The sequence below is a fragment of the Amia ocellicauda genome, chromosome 15 (assembly GCF_036373705.1).
Source record: "Amia ocellicauda isolate fAmiCal2 chromosome 15, fAmiCal2.hap1, whole genome shotgun sequence".
In the NCBI taxonomy this organism is placed as follows: Eukaryota; Metazoa; Chordata; class Actinopteri; order Amiiformes; family Amiidae; genus Amia; species Amia ocellicauda.
Genome location: NC_089864.1, coordinates 30,085,471 through 30,099,850, shown reverse-complemented (window position 1 = coordinate 30,099,850; position 14,380 = coordinate 30,085,471). Strand labels below are relative to the sequence as shown.

The following is a 14,380-nucleotide window of genomic DNA, read 5'->3' as shown; positions in this document are numbered from 1 at the left end:
AGGTTTTGTATTTCTATTGGGACAGCTGACAAAATCAAAGACAAAGATCTGACAGGATATAACAGCCTGCTTAAGGTCTGCCTGCTGCCTGATGGAAAATAAAAAAATGGAGCTGCAGAGGACAGCAGAAGAAAAGAAAGACAAAGACCAAATAACATCAAGCCCGGAAAAAGCCAGTAAACTCTTAGCTCCCCAAGCTCGCTTGTTGCTCAATCACCTCAGCTGTCAACCCGCAAGATATAAATACTGAATTTGTTCTATTGTGATCTTTATACATGTGATTCTGCAGATTGTTATGTCTATAACATGCACAGCATGTTCTGCAATGTTATGCTGATGCACGGCAAGTGAGTGACAATCTGCTTGATGTTAAAGATATCCATCCATCAATTTTTGAAACCACTTATCCTGGTGAGGGTCACAGGGATGCCAGAGCAAATCCTGGCAAACACAGGGTGCAAGGCAGGAATACACCCAAGACAGGACACAAGGCCATCGCTGGGCACACACACACACATTCATACAGGGCAATTTAGAGTAGCCAATCAATAGGTTAGACATGTCTTTGGATGGTGGGAGGAAACCAGAGTACCCAGAGGAAACCACACACAAACTCCACACAGACAGGCACCCCAAGCCAAGACTCAAACCCAGGACCCCTGGAGCTGTGAGGCAGCAGCACTAACCACCACGCCACTGTGCTGCCCATGGTAAAGATATGAGGGAGAATAATAAAAGCAGTTGCCTATTAAGCATACCTCCGTCCTGCATCCTTTATTTACTAATATAACATTGGCGACGACGATGGGATTTCTGCTTCCACCGCCTCTTCCCTTCCTTGCTGTACCTGGTGAGCCTCCTGTGCCTTGGACTCGCTGGCTGGAATCTTAATACCTCACAGCTCTCGATGTGGAGGATGTGAGTGATGCCCACAGAAAGGGTATGCTTATAAACTGCTAAGGGAGGTGAAGGGCAACGCATGTTCAAAACCCTTGGTCCTGCTGCAAAGAATACTGACGATGTTACACTTTTGAACTCACAGTTTGCTACACCTCAGAGCATAATTCTCTGGAGAATACTTTTCCATCAATGTAGACAACAGGCGGGTGAGTCAGTCCATCATTATATAGCAGATTAGTGGAGCCTTGTAAGTTTTTGTAATTTTGGCGCGTTGCAAAATTAATTCATTAAAGACCAACATTTGAATAATCCCAAAGTACAGAAAAGACAGCAACTAGGACCACTGACACTCACTAAGGCTATTCAAATAGCTTTTTAAATTGAGTCTGAATCTAAATTAGCTTGCCTCAGCCCCTCTCCACCTCCGCTTGCAGTGCACCAGGTGGCTCAGTCATGATGGGCTGACAGTCCTGACTCTCTCTCTGATGGCTCAGACATCAACCACACGCATCAGCTGTGGGCATCCCATTGCACACACTGTGGGAAGTGTGGTTCCTCCTCCCAACTCTACTCGGGCTCAGAACTGTCCTGCCCATGGACAAAGATGTAAGCGCTGCCGGAAAAACAACCACTTCGCCAAAGTCTGCCACTCCGCCCCTACTGACTCTACAGTCTTTTTGTGCCTCACAAATGCAATACACACAGTGAGCTCCACATCATTAGCTTTTAAAACCTGCACAGTTGAACTGGACAATGTGTGTTATACCACTGTTGCTGGACTCTGGGGCGGCAGTGTCCCTACTGAACCTTTCTATGTCCAGCAATTATTTTCTCACTTGACCCTTGCTGTGCCCTTTACATTGTAGGTTCCCTTCGGCTCTCAGCGCCTCTGACAGGGGTGCCTGCAGGTTCCCCTACATCCTGACTGTCGTAATCTCACTGCCTTTGTCACACACACTGGGGTTTTTCATTATACAAGGGTTCCTGTTGGACTCAGCACCACCCCCAGCTGTTTCCAGAACATCATCATGTTTGCCATATTTGCAGGGATCCTTGGGGTGGTCATCTACCTGGATGATATTGTTGTACACGGCCCCATGACTGCCATCCCACCTGTTGTTTAAGGGGCAGGCCAGACACCGCCTCACTCTCAATGGCAAGAAATGTGTCTTCACAGCACTGGCCATCGACTTTCGCCTGACAGTTGACGACATCAGCCCACTCCACTCCAACACTGAGGCAATCCAGCACCTCCCTGAGCCCAGTAACACAGATCAGGATGCCTCCTTACTCGGGATGACCGCATACTACCATCGCTTCCTGCCCAAGTATTCAGCCACCACAGCACCACTGCATCAAATGCTGAGGAAGGATGCACCTTGGGCTTGGATACCTGCTTGCTCCAGGGCAGTCTAGCTTCTAGCCCAACTCACTTCACCACTTGTCCTCACACACTTTGATCTCTCCAGCACCACCTTCAACCCCTACGATGCATCCAGCACAGCAGTGGGTGTTGTGCTCTCCCAGCTCCACACTGGCTCATCGCCTTTGCCTCCCATGCACAACAAAAATACTCAGTGGCTGAGCATGAGGCTCTGGCCTGTATCTGGGCATGTGAGAGATGGCATATGTACCTCTATGGGCATACCTTCATCCTGTGGTCAGACCACCAGCATCTCACAATCCTGATTACAACATCAGGCATGGGCCACAAGCCACTCACCGCTGATCTGAGAGGCTCCAACAGTATAATTTCACATTACAATTCACCCCCCGGGCGTGAAAATGTTGTGGCAGATCTGCTGTCGCACTCCCCTTACATCCTACCTGCAGCCCCAGGCTCTGATACTCTGAGCCCATAGGCGTAGGTTTAGGGGGAGACATGTCCCCCACAATGTTGACAGAATGTTACATTGTCTGCAATGATGTATGCCTGGCTCCAAAGGCGTAAGAGACATGTCTCCCCCAATTCTGAAACCAAACCTATGCCACTGGCTGAGCCTGACCTCATCCACATGCTTTATTCACCAATATAGGCTGCAGTCTCTCTCCAGGAACTCCAGCTGGCTTCGGAGCAGTACCTAGTCCTGCCTTAGTTCTGTCATTTATTCACACGGGCTGGCCTGGTACAGTTCCAGACGACCATGTCAAAGAGGAGCTCACAAGCTGGAATAATTTGAGCATCGCCCACGGACTCCACACTGTGATCCCCATCGATATTCGGGCACACGTCTTGGCCATGGCACATGAGGGTGACTTGGGCATTGTACACCTTAAACAACACTGTCGGGACCTGGTTTCAAGGCCGGCCCATGGCATAGGAGAAATAGGCAAATGCTAGGGGCACCGTCCGTCCAGAGGGGTACCCACAGGGCCGGCACTCCCATTAGGCAAAATTAGGCAGCCGAAGTTGGCGGCACTTGAATTTGAGGTGGCAGTTAGACATTTGGCTACCTCCCTCCAGTGTGACAATTGGCTGCCGCCCTCTGGCACGAAATGACTAGAGGTGAGTATCATTCATTTATTTTAATCCATAGTTTGCGTTTTATTTGAGTTAATTTTACAACTGTAACAAAAGTAATTAATTATCCTATAAATATGGAAGAGCCCTGGGTCCATGTGAAACAAAAACCCTCCGAAATTCGACTCGAAAATTTAACTTTTAATCTCAAAATGATGAATTATTGTTTTGTTTATTCTTTGACATGGCCCCAGGACTCTTCCGTATATTAGATATAAAGTGTAGACAATAATAATAATTATTATTATTATTTTTTTGTTATTTTGGTGATACGTGGGCGATTAGATTTTTTTGTAGGACAGCTAATAGTAGTAGTATAGTAACAGTTATATACCCACTATTAAAAAATAATATTAAAGTACAATATGCTGGTAATGTAATACTGTGGTGATTCTGAAGCCTCGCTAAGACGATCAGTGGCACAGGAGACAGGCCAGGAAACCCCCAGCACGTTACACTGTGTTTTAGAATTGGGACTGGATTTTTTATAGTGAGGTTTAAATAATACTCAATTGTTTCATAAAACACTGAAATGGATGCATTATCATGTTACTTTAAGTTTGACCTGTCCATAGGCCTGCTATGATACTAAACACGTCGAGTATCTCTGTTTTAGAAAGTTTTAGAACACCCCAATTTTACCAGTTTTTATTTAAATTTAAGCAGTTCAAGTCCAGTGAATAACCTGAAATGGTACAAAGGTAAGCGGTAAACTGCCAGAGGTTAAAAAAAAAGTTTAGGTTACCAAAAACTTAAAAATAATGTACATTTCAGAGTTACCGACTGTGTTACTACACCCTCTTAAGAATTATTTGGCAGTGTTACGTGCATTCTCTTGGCAACTAGCGCATTTAATTCTCAAACACATCAAATTATATTCCATGTCGCATGCCAGCATTCAGAACCCGGTGGGTAAACGTGCAGTCTGCTCTGGGAAGGGTCATGAGAATGCTGATCGTTAGAAAGGCTGAGAGTCTCAGCTTTCATGGGATACCAAACACTTGGCAAATAACATAACAGTGAAGAGTACACATGGGATTAAAGAGAAGCGCATGGATTTAGGTACCAGAGGGGTTTGTCAGCTAAGGGGTTAAATTTTGTTAAAACGATTCCATGAATTCTTTTTTATTTCCAATTGTTTATTTGCTCTATGCTTTAATTTCAGAGTACATTGAGACTTTAAACTGCGTAAAGTTCAGGACCCTGAAGAATGGCATCAGAACTCACCTGGCCGAGGGTTGTTCTTTTTCTGCGGCACTTTTACGCACTCGGTTACATTACAGAGCCACGCAGCACTCCAAAATTGGCTGTTCACCGGCTTCTCTCATGCTAAGGACGTGAGCTGCAGCTTCCTCTAGGCTCCAGGAACCTAGAACACCGGCCCCTCCACCACATGGACACAGCATAGTCGCACACCGCTGGTGCCAGATGAAGCTGCGTTTCAATCATTCACATAGGGTGAAGGCATGCTGCATTTCTGCTCAGGATTGGGTCAGGATCTGTCAACTCCATCGTGACCACAAGCTACGTTCGTTTTGGTGCTCCCCTATGCAGGTCACGGATAAGGTGGTGCATTCCACATTTGCCTTTCTAACGGGTCTCACTGGCATGCCAGCCGCCTGTGCAAGGTGGCAGCCCCAATGACCACTAATGTTGAGACTGTCACAGCTTCTCCCATTCCACTTTCATGCAACACAGTATGTCCTACAGTCCGAACACCCAGATGACCCTCCTTCACAACCCGTTCGTATCCGGTCTCGGCTTTAAGGACTTTGTTATTGACTTTCACACCTGAGATGGTTTTGGTTTGTGGTTCATATTGTTATGTTTGCAGAAGCATATAAAAAAAGGAAAAAAGTGAGGGGGGGGGTTGACTGTGACCTATACTGTCTGATGCATACTACTGTAATGGGGAGTTTTGCTGTTTGATTTCTGGGGGGGGTGGAGCTGTTATGTCTATGGACGGCAAAGTTCTGAAAGTGTTACAAGAGAGTGACAAACTGCTTGATGGTAGAGATATGAGGGAGAGTTCTCTTTAACTCTTTCTTTCACAACCTTGATATTCCTACTGTTGACCAACAATCCAAAACCAATATTCTTCCAAAGATAGAGCAAGCCATTATGCAAAATGGCAAATCCCGTGGTCCAGATGGATTCCCTGTTGAATGTTATAATACATTTTTGGTTTCATTTTCCATACTGCTCTCTTCTGTTTTCAATAAATCTTTCTCCACAGGATTCCTTCAACCTACATTTTCACAAGCTTCCATATGTCTCCTATGAAAGAAAGGCAAAGGTGCCCTATACTATGGGTTATACAGGCCTATGTCTCTTCTCTCTTCTTGACATTGATTTTAGAACCCTAAGTGTTGGCCCATTGTTTTAAACAGGTCCTTCCCTCTCTAATCTCATTAGACCGAGCTGGCTTCATTCAGGGAAGACACTATGTTTTTAATTTACGCAGACTACTAACATCTATTTGTATATTCAGAAATTGGGAAAGAAAAGGTTAATCATAACTACCTTAAGTAAAAGTTTGCCATGTCCATCCCAATCCAACTGGAAGTCGTCTTTATATGTAACTCTCAGTGAAGACATGACAGTTCTTTGGATACGAAGGGATCCTGCAAAAACAGTCAAATTTAAAAAAAAGCCTTCAGCTTTTCTGAGCACACTAGATTTCAAAAAGTCTTCAATTAAAACCAGATTGATGCTGGTTGCTGTTAATTGGTGATTATTTAGAATGCCATGGCACTTTGAAATGTTAAAGGTTTGTTTGCTCAATCTCACTCTAAAATAGAAAGATAATAACCATCACCTTTACATATTTCAACACACTCATATTTCATGTAGAAATGCGTATGAAGTTCTATCATACCTTAGGGCAACCATTAATCATGACAATTGTATAGATTTTCATTTTTTACCATGCAATGGCATTGACATGTGGCACATAGTATCCTGGTTTGGAGTTAATAGGTATATGATTATGAAATGATGACAATGGGTATTTGGAATATAATATAATATAGATAGGTAAATATATTAAATTCTATATAAACCTATATCCCATTTTCATATGTAGGAAAACAGGAGCTCTCAGTCATTTTCAATGAATGACCCAGAATAAATAACTAATTGTAACACGTACTATTTTGTGACAATCATAGAAAAAAATACTAACTTAACTTGGGGGCATTTGTACGGAGATATAGGGCTATACCAAATCAAACCTTTTATTCACTCACTAAACACAGATTACAAACTTCTATTTCATGGAGGTTATATAGTATAGTATTGTATTTATTTAATTTTATTCAGCTTAAGTGAAGAAGATGAGGCTGTTTGTCTTCGTTGGTGTTGTTGAACCGAACCTTCCAATTAGACCACCACTTAATTAAATTAGTGAAAAGCATTTTTTTAAAGGAGAGAAAAGGGATGTACATCTAAACCCTTGTTTAATCAACACATGTATTTACAGGAAAAGGTTAGTTAATTACTCGTCACCATACCATGTTCTATGGTGGGGAACATGTTTTTATTTTAGCCATGTTCTATTGATATGCTTTATGAAAAAGGCTTGTGTCATTGAATTCTTCTTAACTGAGGGTTAAGAACTTCTAGTTTGAAGTTATTATTAATACTACAGTACATGGAGTTTATATAAACAAAACCAGAAGCTTCACATAATAATTTACAAAGCTGAGTGCAATGCTTTTATGGTACTAAAGGCATTTAGGTTACATGGATAGTTGCATACAGCATGACAAGTGTGAGGTTTGAATCTTAATAAATCTTTCAGGATTTGAAACTGTCTATTTTAAAAACAGTTGTTTGGAGCTTTGCCTGAGGTAGTGGTTCAAATCCGAGTGGGGCTTAGACTTGTTTAATGTAAACTTGGGGCTACATTAAACAATTAATTTACAATTTGTGAATAGTTTTGAGATTGGTTAGAGAAACTTTTTGTCAAGGGTTGTATTTTTCCTTGTAATACTAGGTCTCACATACCATGTGTTAGGGGGGTCTGAATGTCCATTCCATCCACTGACACAACCCCCCCATGCTTCATCTTAATTGTCATGTTGGCCAGTTCATGGAAGCGTAAAGTGGTTGACCTTGTGCAAACTGCATCATGATCATCAGCACACTAGAAAAAAGAAAATTGCTGTTATAATAGTTAATGTGCCAAATGATTGGTAATCTTTTCAAAATACAGTGCTCATATCCCAAGTTCATTGTTATCACCCTTAAAAGGATAACATTAGGTTGCATATGCATATACCCAGGTAATTTGACAAAAAAAAAAAAAAAAAAGCTACCAATAGGCCTCTGTGCACTCACTCAGGCAAGCCCTCCCCCTTGCCAAGATGACGCATCAATATTATGGAGCACCAAGCATCAGTGAACTGGGGTACAAAATTGCATCTAGCACAGTGTCTGGGAGGCTGATGAAAAGTCTTGCTCAAAATGCTAAGTTTAAGACAGTTAGTTAAGTTTAAGGCTGAGGGGAGAGAAAAGGTGAACAGAGTAGTGTATAGCCTTACACTAAGTCTGTTCGGACAATAACCAGACAATAGCTGAAGCCGCAAACTATAGTTGATCAACAGAAGTGGTTAGAAGTTGCCAAAGCCAGACACAGGACAGGTGAGAGAGAACTATATTGTTGTGTTTCTACTTGCAGACAGTCTTAGCATTCCTAATCTTGTTTGTAGTTTGCCTTATTTGAAGTTAATCTTGTATATAGTTTGCCTTCATCGTAGCTAATTTAGTAAAGCTGCTGTGTTGGTTATAGTAAATAGATTGAAGGAAATGTGATGTAGTCAAGGAATTTTGAAGAATTCTGTTAATTGCTTTGTGCTAGGTGGAGCTTGTTAGGTGATGTTTCTCTGTAACAAAAAAGTCTAGCAGTTGACTTGGGGACAATAACCAAGAGACAATTTTTAGGATATCAACAACTTGCTAAATTTAGAAGTACAGTTAGGTCCATAAATATTTGGACAGTGACACAATTGTCATCATTTTGGCTCTGTACGCCACAACAATGGATTTGAAAGGAAACAGTTCCTGCTTGTTCTTGGGGCATTTTGTCTTCAGTTTTGCCTTCAGCAAATGAAATGAATGCTCAATTGGATTCAGGTCAGGTGATTGACTTGGCCATTGCAGAACATTACACTTCTTCGCCTTAAAAAAGTCTTGGGTTGCTTTTCCAGTATGCTTCAGGTCATTGTCCATCTGCACTGTGAAGTGCCGTCCAATGAGTTTGGAAGCATTTGGCTGAAACTTATCAGATAATATAGCCTAAACACTTCAGAATTCATCCTCCTGCTTTTGTCTGCAGTCACATCATCAATAAATACAAGGGAACCAGTTCCATAACATGCTTCATAGATGAGGTGGTATGCTTAAGATCATGAGCAGTTCCTTTACTTCTCCATACTCTTCTCTTCCCAAGTTGATCTTTGTCTCATATGTCCATTGTATGCTGTTCCAGAACTGTAGAGGGTTCTTTAGATGTTTTTGGGAAAACTCTATTCTGGTCTTCCTGTTTTTGGGGCATACCAATGGTTTACATATTGTGGTAAACCCTCTGTCTTGCCTAAACTGGTGCTCAGGTTGCAGATCCCCCTAAACTAGTAGACAGGCTACCACTGGGAACCACTGGTCATGATCCACATTGGAACCAATGACATAGGGAAAGGTAGGCCAGAGGTACTGTAAGACAAATTTGAAGAGTTAGGTAAGAAACTTAAGAGCAGAACCTCAATGGTTGTTTTCTCTGAAATACTATCAGTTACACATGCCATGCCAGGGAGACAGGCAGAGATTAGAAAGTTCAACATGTTGTTGACATCCTGGTGTAGGGAAGAGGGTTTTAGATTTATGGGGCATTAGTCTTTCTTCTGGGATAGATGGGACCTGTACAAACCTGTAATGCATTGGGAGAGCATATGTGCAGATAATTGAGGATGTTTTAAACTAGGGACGAGGGGGGCAGGGAGCTCTGACAATGGGAGATGTTCTACTAACAAAAGAAAACAAAAGGAAACTGCAAGTAGGCAAGTCCTGAAATGGTTGTACCTCAAGAGACAGGCATAATCGAAGAAGTGGTGTGATAGCATTATATATCATAAATGACATTGAGGCAGAAGAACTCAAATTAGATACTGCTAACGAAGCAGAATCTTTGTGGGTTAAACTCTTGAATAAAAGATCCGGAGGATTAGTGATAGGAGTCTGTTACAGACCACCCAATTCAGATATACAGAAAGATGTTGCGTTGTACAATGTAATCAGGACTGCATGTAGCAAGGATGTGGCTGTTATAATGAGGGATTTAATTTTCCCAAACATAGACTGGGAAAGTCCAGTTGGGACTATAGAAGCAGATTATACATGGTTGAGATGGTAAATGACTGCTTTCTAACTCAATTTGTCAGGGTACTGAACAGAGAGAGCCCATGCATTTATTTGATCTTTTCAAATGACCAAGACAGAGTCAGAGGGATATTATTTAGAGAACCAATGGCAAACAGCAATAACAATATGATTAGCTTCAAGGCATACTTTCAAAAAACAAGGACCAAGGCTGGGATTAAATCAAAACTTTGACCCATCCGCTAATAGAACTGTACTCAGTCGCAGTTTCATTTTTAGTAAGATGACACTTTCTTCTAATCATAAATGTAACCGCTGTGATTAACAAGTTTGTAGTTTGCTATTAGCGTGTGTGTATTATTATTATTATTATTATTATTATTATTATTATTATTATTATTGGTTCTTAAGTTTCACATTCAGACTAATTTCCTCTGAACCTGGAAATATAGCAGATTTCTTTAAAACAATTATAATTTCAATTCAAATTCATGATTAAGTGGAGAGAAGTGCTGATAAATCTTGTTATTGTCTCACTTAATTATAACAATTAAAATTCAGAATACTCAGATGTTTATGAAAGACAATTTACCTGCACCATTTCAATGACAGCAGCAAAGAGGTTGTCTTTACAATCCTTGGCAAACAAGTACTGGCAGGTCCCACTGAAGGTGAAGAATTTGTTGTCAAAACTTTTGTAGTGTGATTGTCCTGTGACAAAGCATTCCCCTGTAGAAGAATTAACCAAATAAGAAAACCAAGTCTGTATTTCACATAAGCATTAACATTAACATGCATTCAAAAGAAAATAAGGTAACACTTTACAATAAGGTACCATAATTCCTCATGAATTAATATATTAATACATAGGATTTAAACATCAGTACATCATGAACATCATCTGACTTCTGATGTTGAGCACATTAACCTGCACTTACCCTAATCCTAATATCTAACCCTAATGCTGTTATACATGTGATTAACATAAGAACTCAGATGGAGTGCATGAAATCTGTGTTTATCCTGTGTTATTCATATATTAATTAATTGTTACTTGAGGAAAGCTTTATTTTTCTAGAACTGTTATTAAGATTAATCATGTCAGATTCTCTCTGTTTCCACTACAATACATGCCTGTGATATTTCCACACAAAATGTAACAATCCTAAAACAGGCAAAATCAGGCAACCATACAAACACATGCACACACAATATACAGTGAGGGAAAAAAGTATTTGATCCCCTGCTGATTTTGTACGTTTGCACACTGACAAAGAAATGATCAGTCTATAATTGTAATGGTAGGTGTATTTTAACAGTGAGAGACAGAATAACAACAAAAAAATCCAGAAAGATGCATTTAAAAAAAGTTATAAATTGATTTGCATGTTAATGAGGGAAATAAGTATTTGACCCCTTCAACTTAGTACTTGGTGGCAAAACCCTTGTTGGCAATCACAGAGGTCAGACGTTTCTTGTAGTTGGCCACCAGGTTTGCACACATCTCAGGAGGGATTTTGTCCCACTCCTCTTTGCAGATCCTCTCCAAGTCATTAAGGTTTCGAGGCTGACGTTTGGCAACTCAAACCTTCAGCTCCCTCCACAGATTTTCTATGGGATTAAGGTCTGGAGACTGGCTAGGCCACTCCAGGACCTTAAAGTGCTTCTTCTTGAGCCACTCCTTTGTTGCCTTGGCTGTGTGTTTTGGGTCATTGTCATGCTGGAATACTCATCCACGACCCATTGTCAATGCCCTGGCTGAGGGAAGGAGGTTCTCACCCAAGATTTGACGGTACATGGCCCCGTTCATCGTCCCTTTGATGCGGTGCAGTTGTCCTATCCCCTTAGCAGAAAAACACCCCCAAAGCATAATGTTTCCACCTCCATGTTTGACGGTGGGGATGGTGTTCTTGGGGTCATTCCTCCTCCTCCAAACACGGCGAGTTGAGTTGATGCCAAAGAGCTTGATTTTGGTCTCATCTGACCACAACACTTTCACCCAGTTCTCCTCTGAATCATTCAGATGTTGGCAAACTTCAGACGGGCCTGTACATGTGCTTTCTTGAGCAGGGGGACCTTGCGGGCGCTGCAGGATTTCAGTCCTTCACGGCGTAGTGTGTTACCAATTGTTTTCCTGGTGTCTATGGTCCCAGCTGCCTTGAGATCATTAACAAGATCCTCCTGTGTAGTTCTGGGCTGATTCCTCACCGTTCTCATGATCATTGAAACTCCACGAGGTGAGATCTTGCATGGAGCCCCAGACCGAGGGAGACTGACAGTTATTTTGTGTTTCTTCCATTTGCGAATAATCGGACCAACTGTTGTCACCTTCTCACCAAGCTGCTTGGTGATGGTCTTGTAGCCCATTCCAGCCTTGTGTAGGTCTACAATCTTGTCCCTGACATCCTTGGACAGCTCTTTGGTCTTGGCCATGGTGGAGAGTTTGGAATCTGATTGATTGATTGCTTCTATGGACAGGTGTCTTTTTTACAGGTAACGAGCTGAGATTAGGAGCACTCCCTTTAAGAGAGTGCTCCTAATCTCAGCTCGTTACCGGTATAAAAGACACGTGGGAGCCAGAAATCTTGCTGATTGATAGGGGATCAAATACTTATTTCACTCATTAACATGCAAATCAATTTATAACTTTTTTGAAATGCGTTTTTCTGGATTTTTTTGTTGTTATTCTGTCTCTCACTGTTAAAATACACCTACCATTAAAATTATAGACTGATCATTTATTTGTCAGTGAGCAAACGTACAAAATCAGCAGGGGATCAAATACTTTTTTTCCCTCACTGTATACAGTATACAGCTGGAAGAAATTAAGAGACCACTTAACATTGATTTCTGAACTTGGGAGTGGTCTCTTAATTTTTTCCAGAGCTGTATGTCTACAAAAATCAAAATTTGTATTTTATATAGTGCCCTTAACAAAGAGTTGTCACAGGGAGCTTTCACAGATTTAAAAAACTGTGAAGGACAGTGGAGTGCAGTCACTGTCAACCTAAGTGTAAGTATACAGTACCTACATCAAATGCAGAGGATAAAAGAAAAAATATCCACAGGAGAAAATTAATTGTCCGTGTGTTCCGTGTGTCTCGGAACAGTACTCTGTCTGATCTACACAACAGGACTGCTGTTCTTATTGTCTCTGTGCCGGGGGTCCTTCAATGAGTCCATTCCCCCATTGGAGACAGCACCATCTACATTGCCTAGGAATTGTCCACAATTCCATCTGCCTCTTCAGACAGCACTAAAGAGATGCTCCTATTCTACCCGATGTCACATCAACTCAACTTTCTTTCTTTCTTAGAAGAGCACCACTGCAGCAGTAATAATATCAACATTTCTGTCCTGAGGAACACCATGTCCTGTTTTATAGACATTTGCCCCAATGTTGAACCCACTCATCATGTCCTAGTCAGGGCCTTCAAGGCACAGTGTCCTCCACTTTGACCGCCCCTGTTGCAGCTCCCTGTGGCTCCCCCCTCCAGCATCTCTGCTCCATAAATGATGCCTCAAGCTCTAGTCTTAGTAATTGGAGGGATGACACTCTGTCCAGTCCTCAGACCCTGGGGTACTGGTTTCAGTTACTTCATCAGCCACTAACTCCACCCTACCCATTTTTGAAGAGATCTATTCACCATGTGATTAACTGCTGTAGCTGTCCCAGAATAGGGTGTTGGAAGCAGAGCCATCTGCCAAAACTATACCTTTGGCCCAGAGTTTGAGGACATGCTGAGATGCTCCCAGCTGGATAGATTTATAAAGTAGCACATGCAGCTACATGCAGTCTACACCGGGTACACGCTACCACCCTCAAATTCTCCTGTACAGGCAAGATATTTCCCTATCAGGGAGACTTGAGGCATTGTCTTTCTTGACACCCACTGGCCAGTGGCAGCAAAAACATCCACACCCTTTTAAGAAGTGCTAGCCCCAGATGTGAAGGGCTCCCTCCTTTAACTTCTACTAACCCACCACTGCTACTCTCCTGTTCAACTGACCCATAGGCAATTCTGTAACTAAGATGTCTGGGTTATTCTCTGCTGCTCCTTCACAGAATTAGGGGTGATGCAGCAACTGTAGTGATGGACCCTCTCCAATATTCAGCTATAAACCTGGAGATACCAGTGCAGGTTTCCAAGTAAGCAATCCATTCATTACACTCTTTCTTTCTGAGAAGGTTTCTAATTCAAGTAAGTCCTGGTGCCCACGAAAAGATGTGTTCAGATATGTATGTTCAGGTATCCATAGCTCCCATTCACAAGAGGTACCTGTGTTTTTCTTTCTAATGAAGAGATTACAAGTTCTGAATCTTTCCCTTTGGTACCTCCCTTGCCCTTTGGTCACTCCCTCCTAGTGCATGTATCAACCCACTTCAAGCTGGCATACGATTTTCAAGTACAGATGAATTCAATATTAAATCTCCCACACCTCAGACATAGTTGCCTTGATCAACAAATGTCTCTCCCTCTTCAGGTTGAGAGAAGTGAGTTTTGTACTTTGCCACTGGCTGTTTGCCTTGCTAGCAGGCGTGTTGCAGAAATACCCTTGTACCTGCTGCACCTCAAACCTCTT

The 14,380-nt window shown here is 41.9% G+C and overlaps 1 protein-coding gene across 1 annotated transcript in view; it reads right to left on the bottom strand.

The window, feature by feature from the left end:
* The window catches only part of vwf (von Willebrand factor), a 124,118-nt gene that overhangs the window by 69,709 nt on the left and 40,029 nt on the right, over positions 1–14,380 (bottom strand). Inside the window, exons 11-13 of the mRNA XM_066724656.1 lie at positions 10,389–10,525; positions 7,430–7,568; positions 5,945–6,045 (exon numbers count right to left, since the gene is read on the bottom strand). Coding sequence (XP_066580753.1) covers positions 5,945–6,045; positions 7,430–7,568; positions 10,389–10,525 — 377 coding nt within the window. The remainder of the gene's footprint in view (positions 1–5,944; positions 6,046–7,429; positions 7,569–10,388; positions 10,526–14,380) is intronic.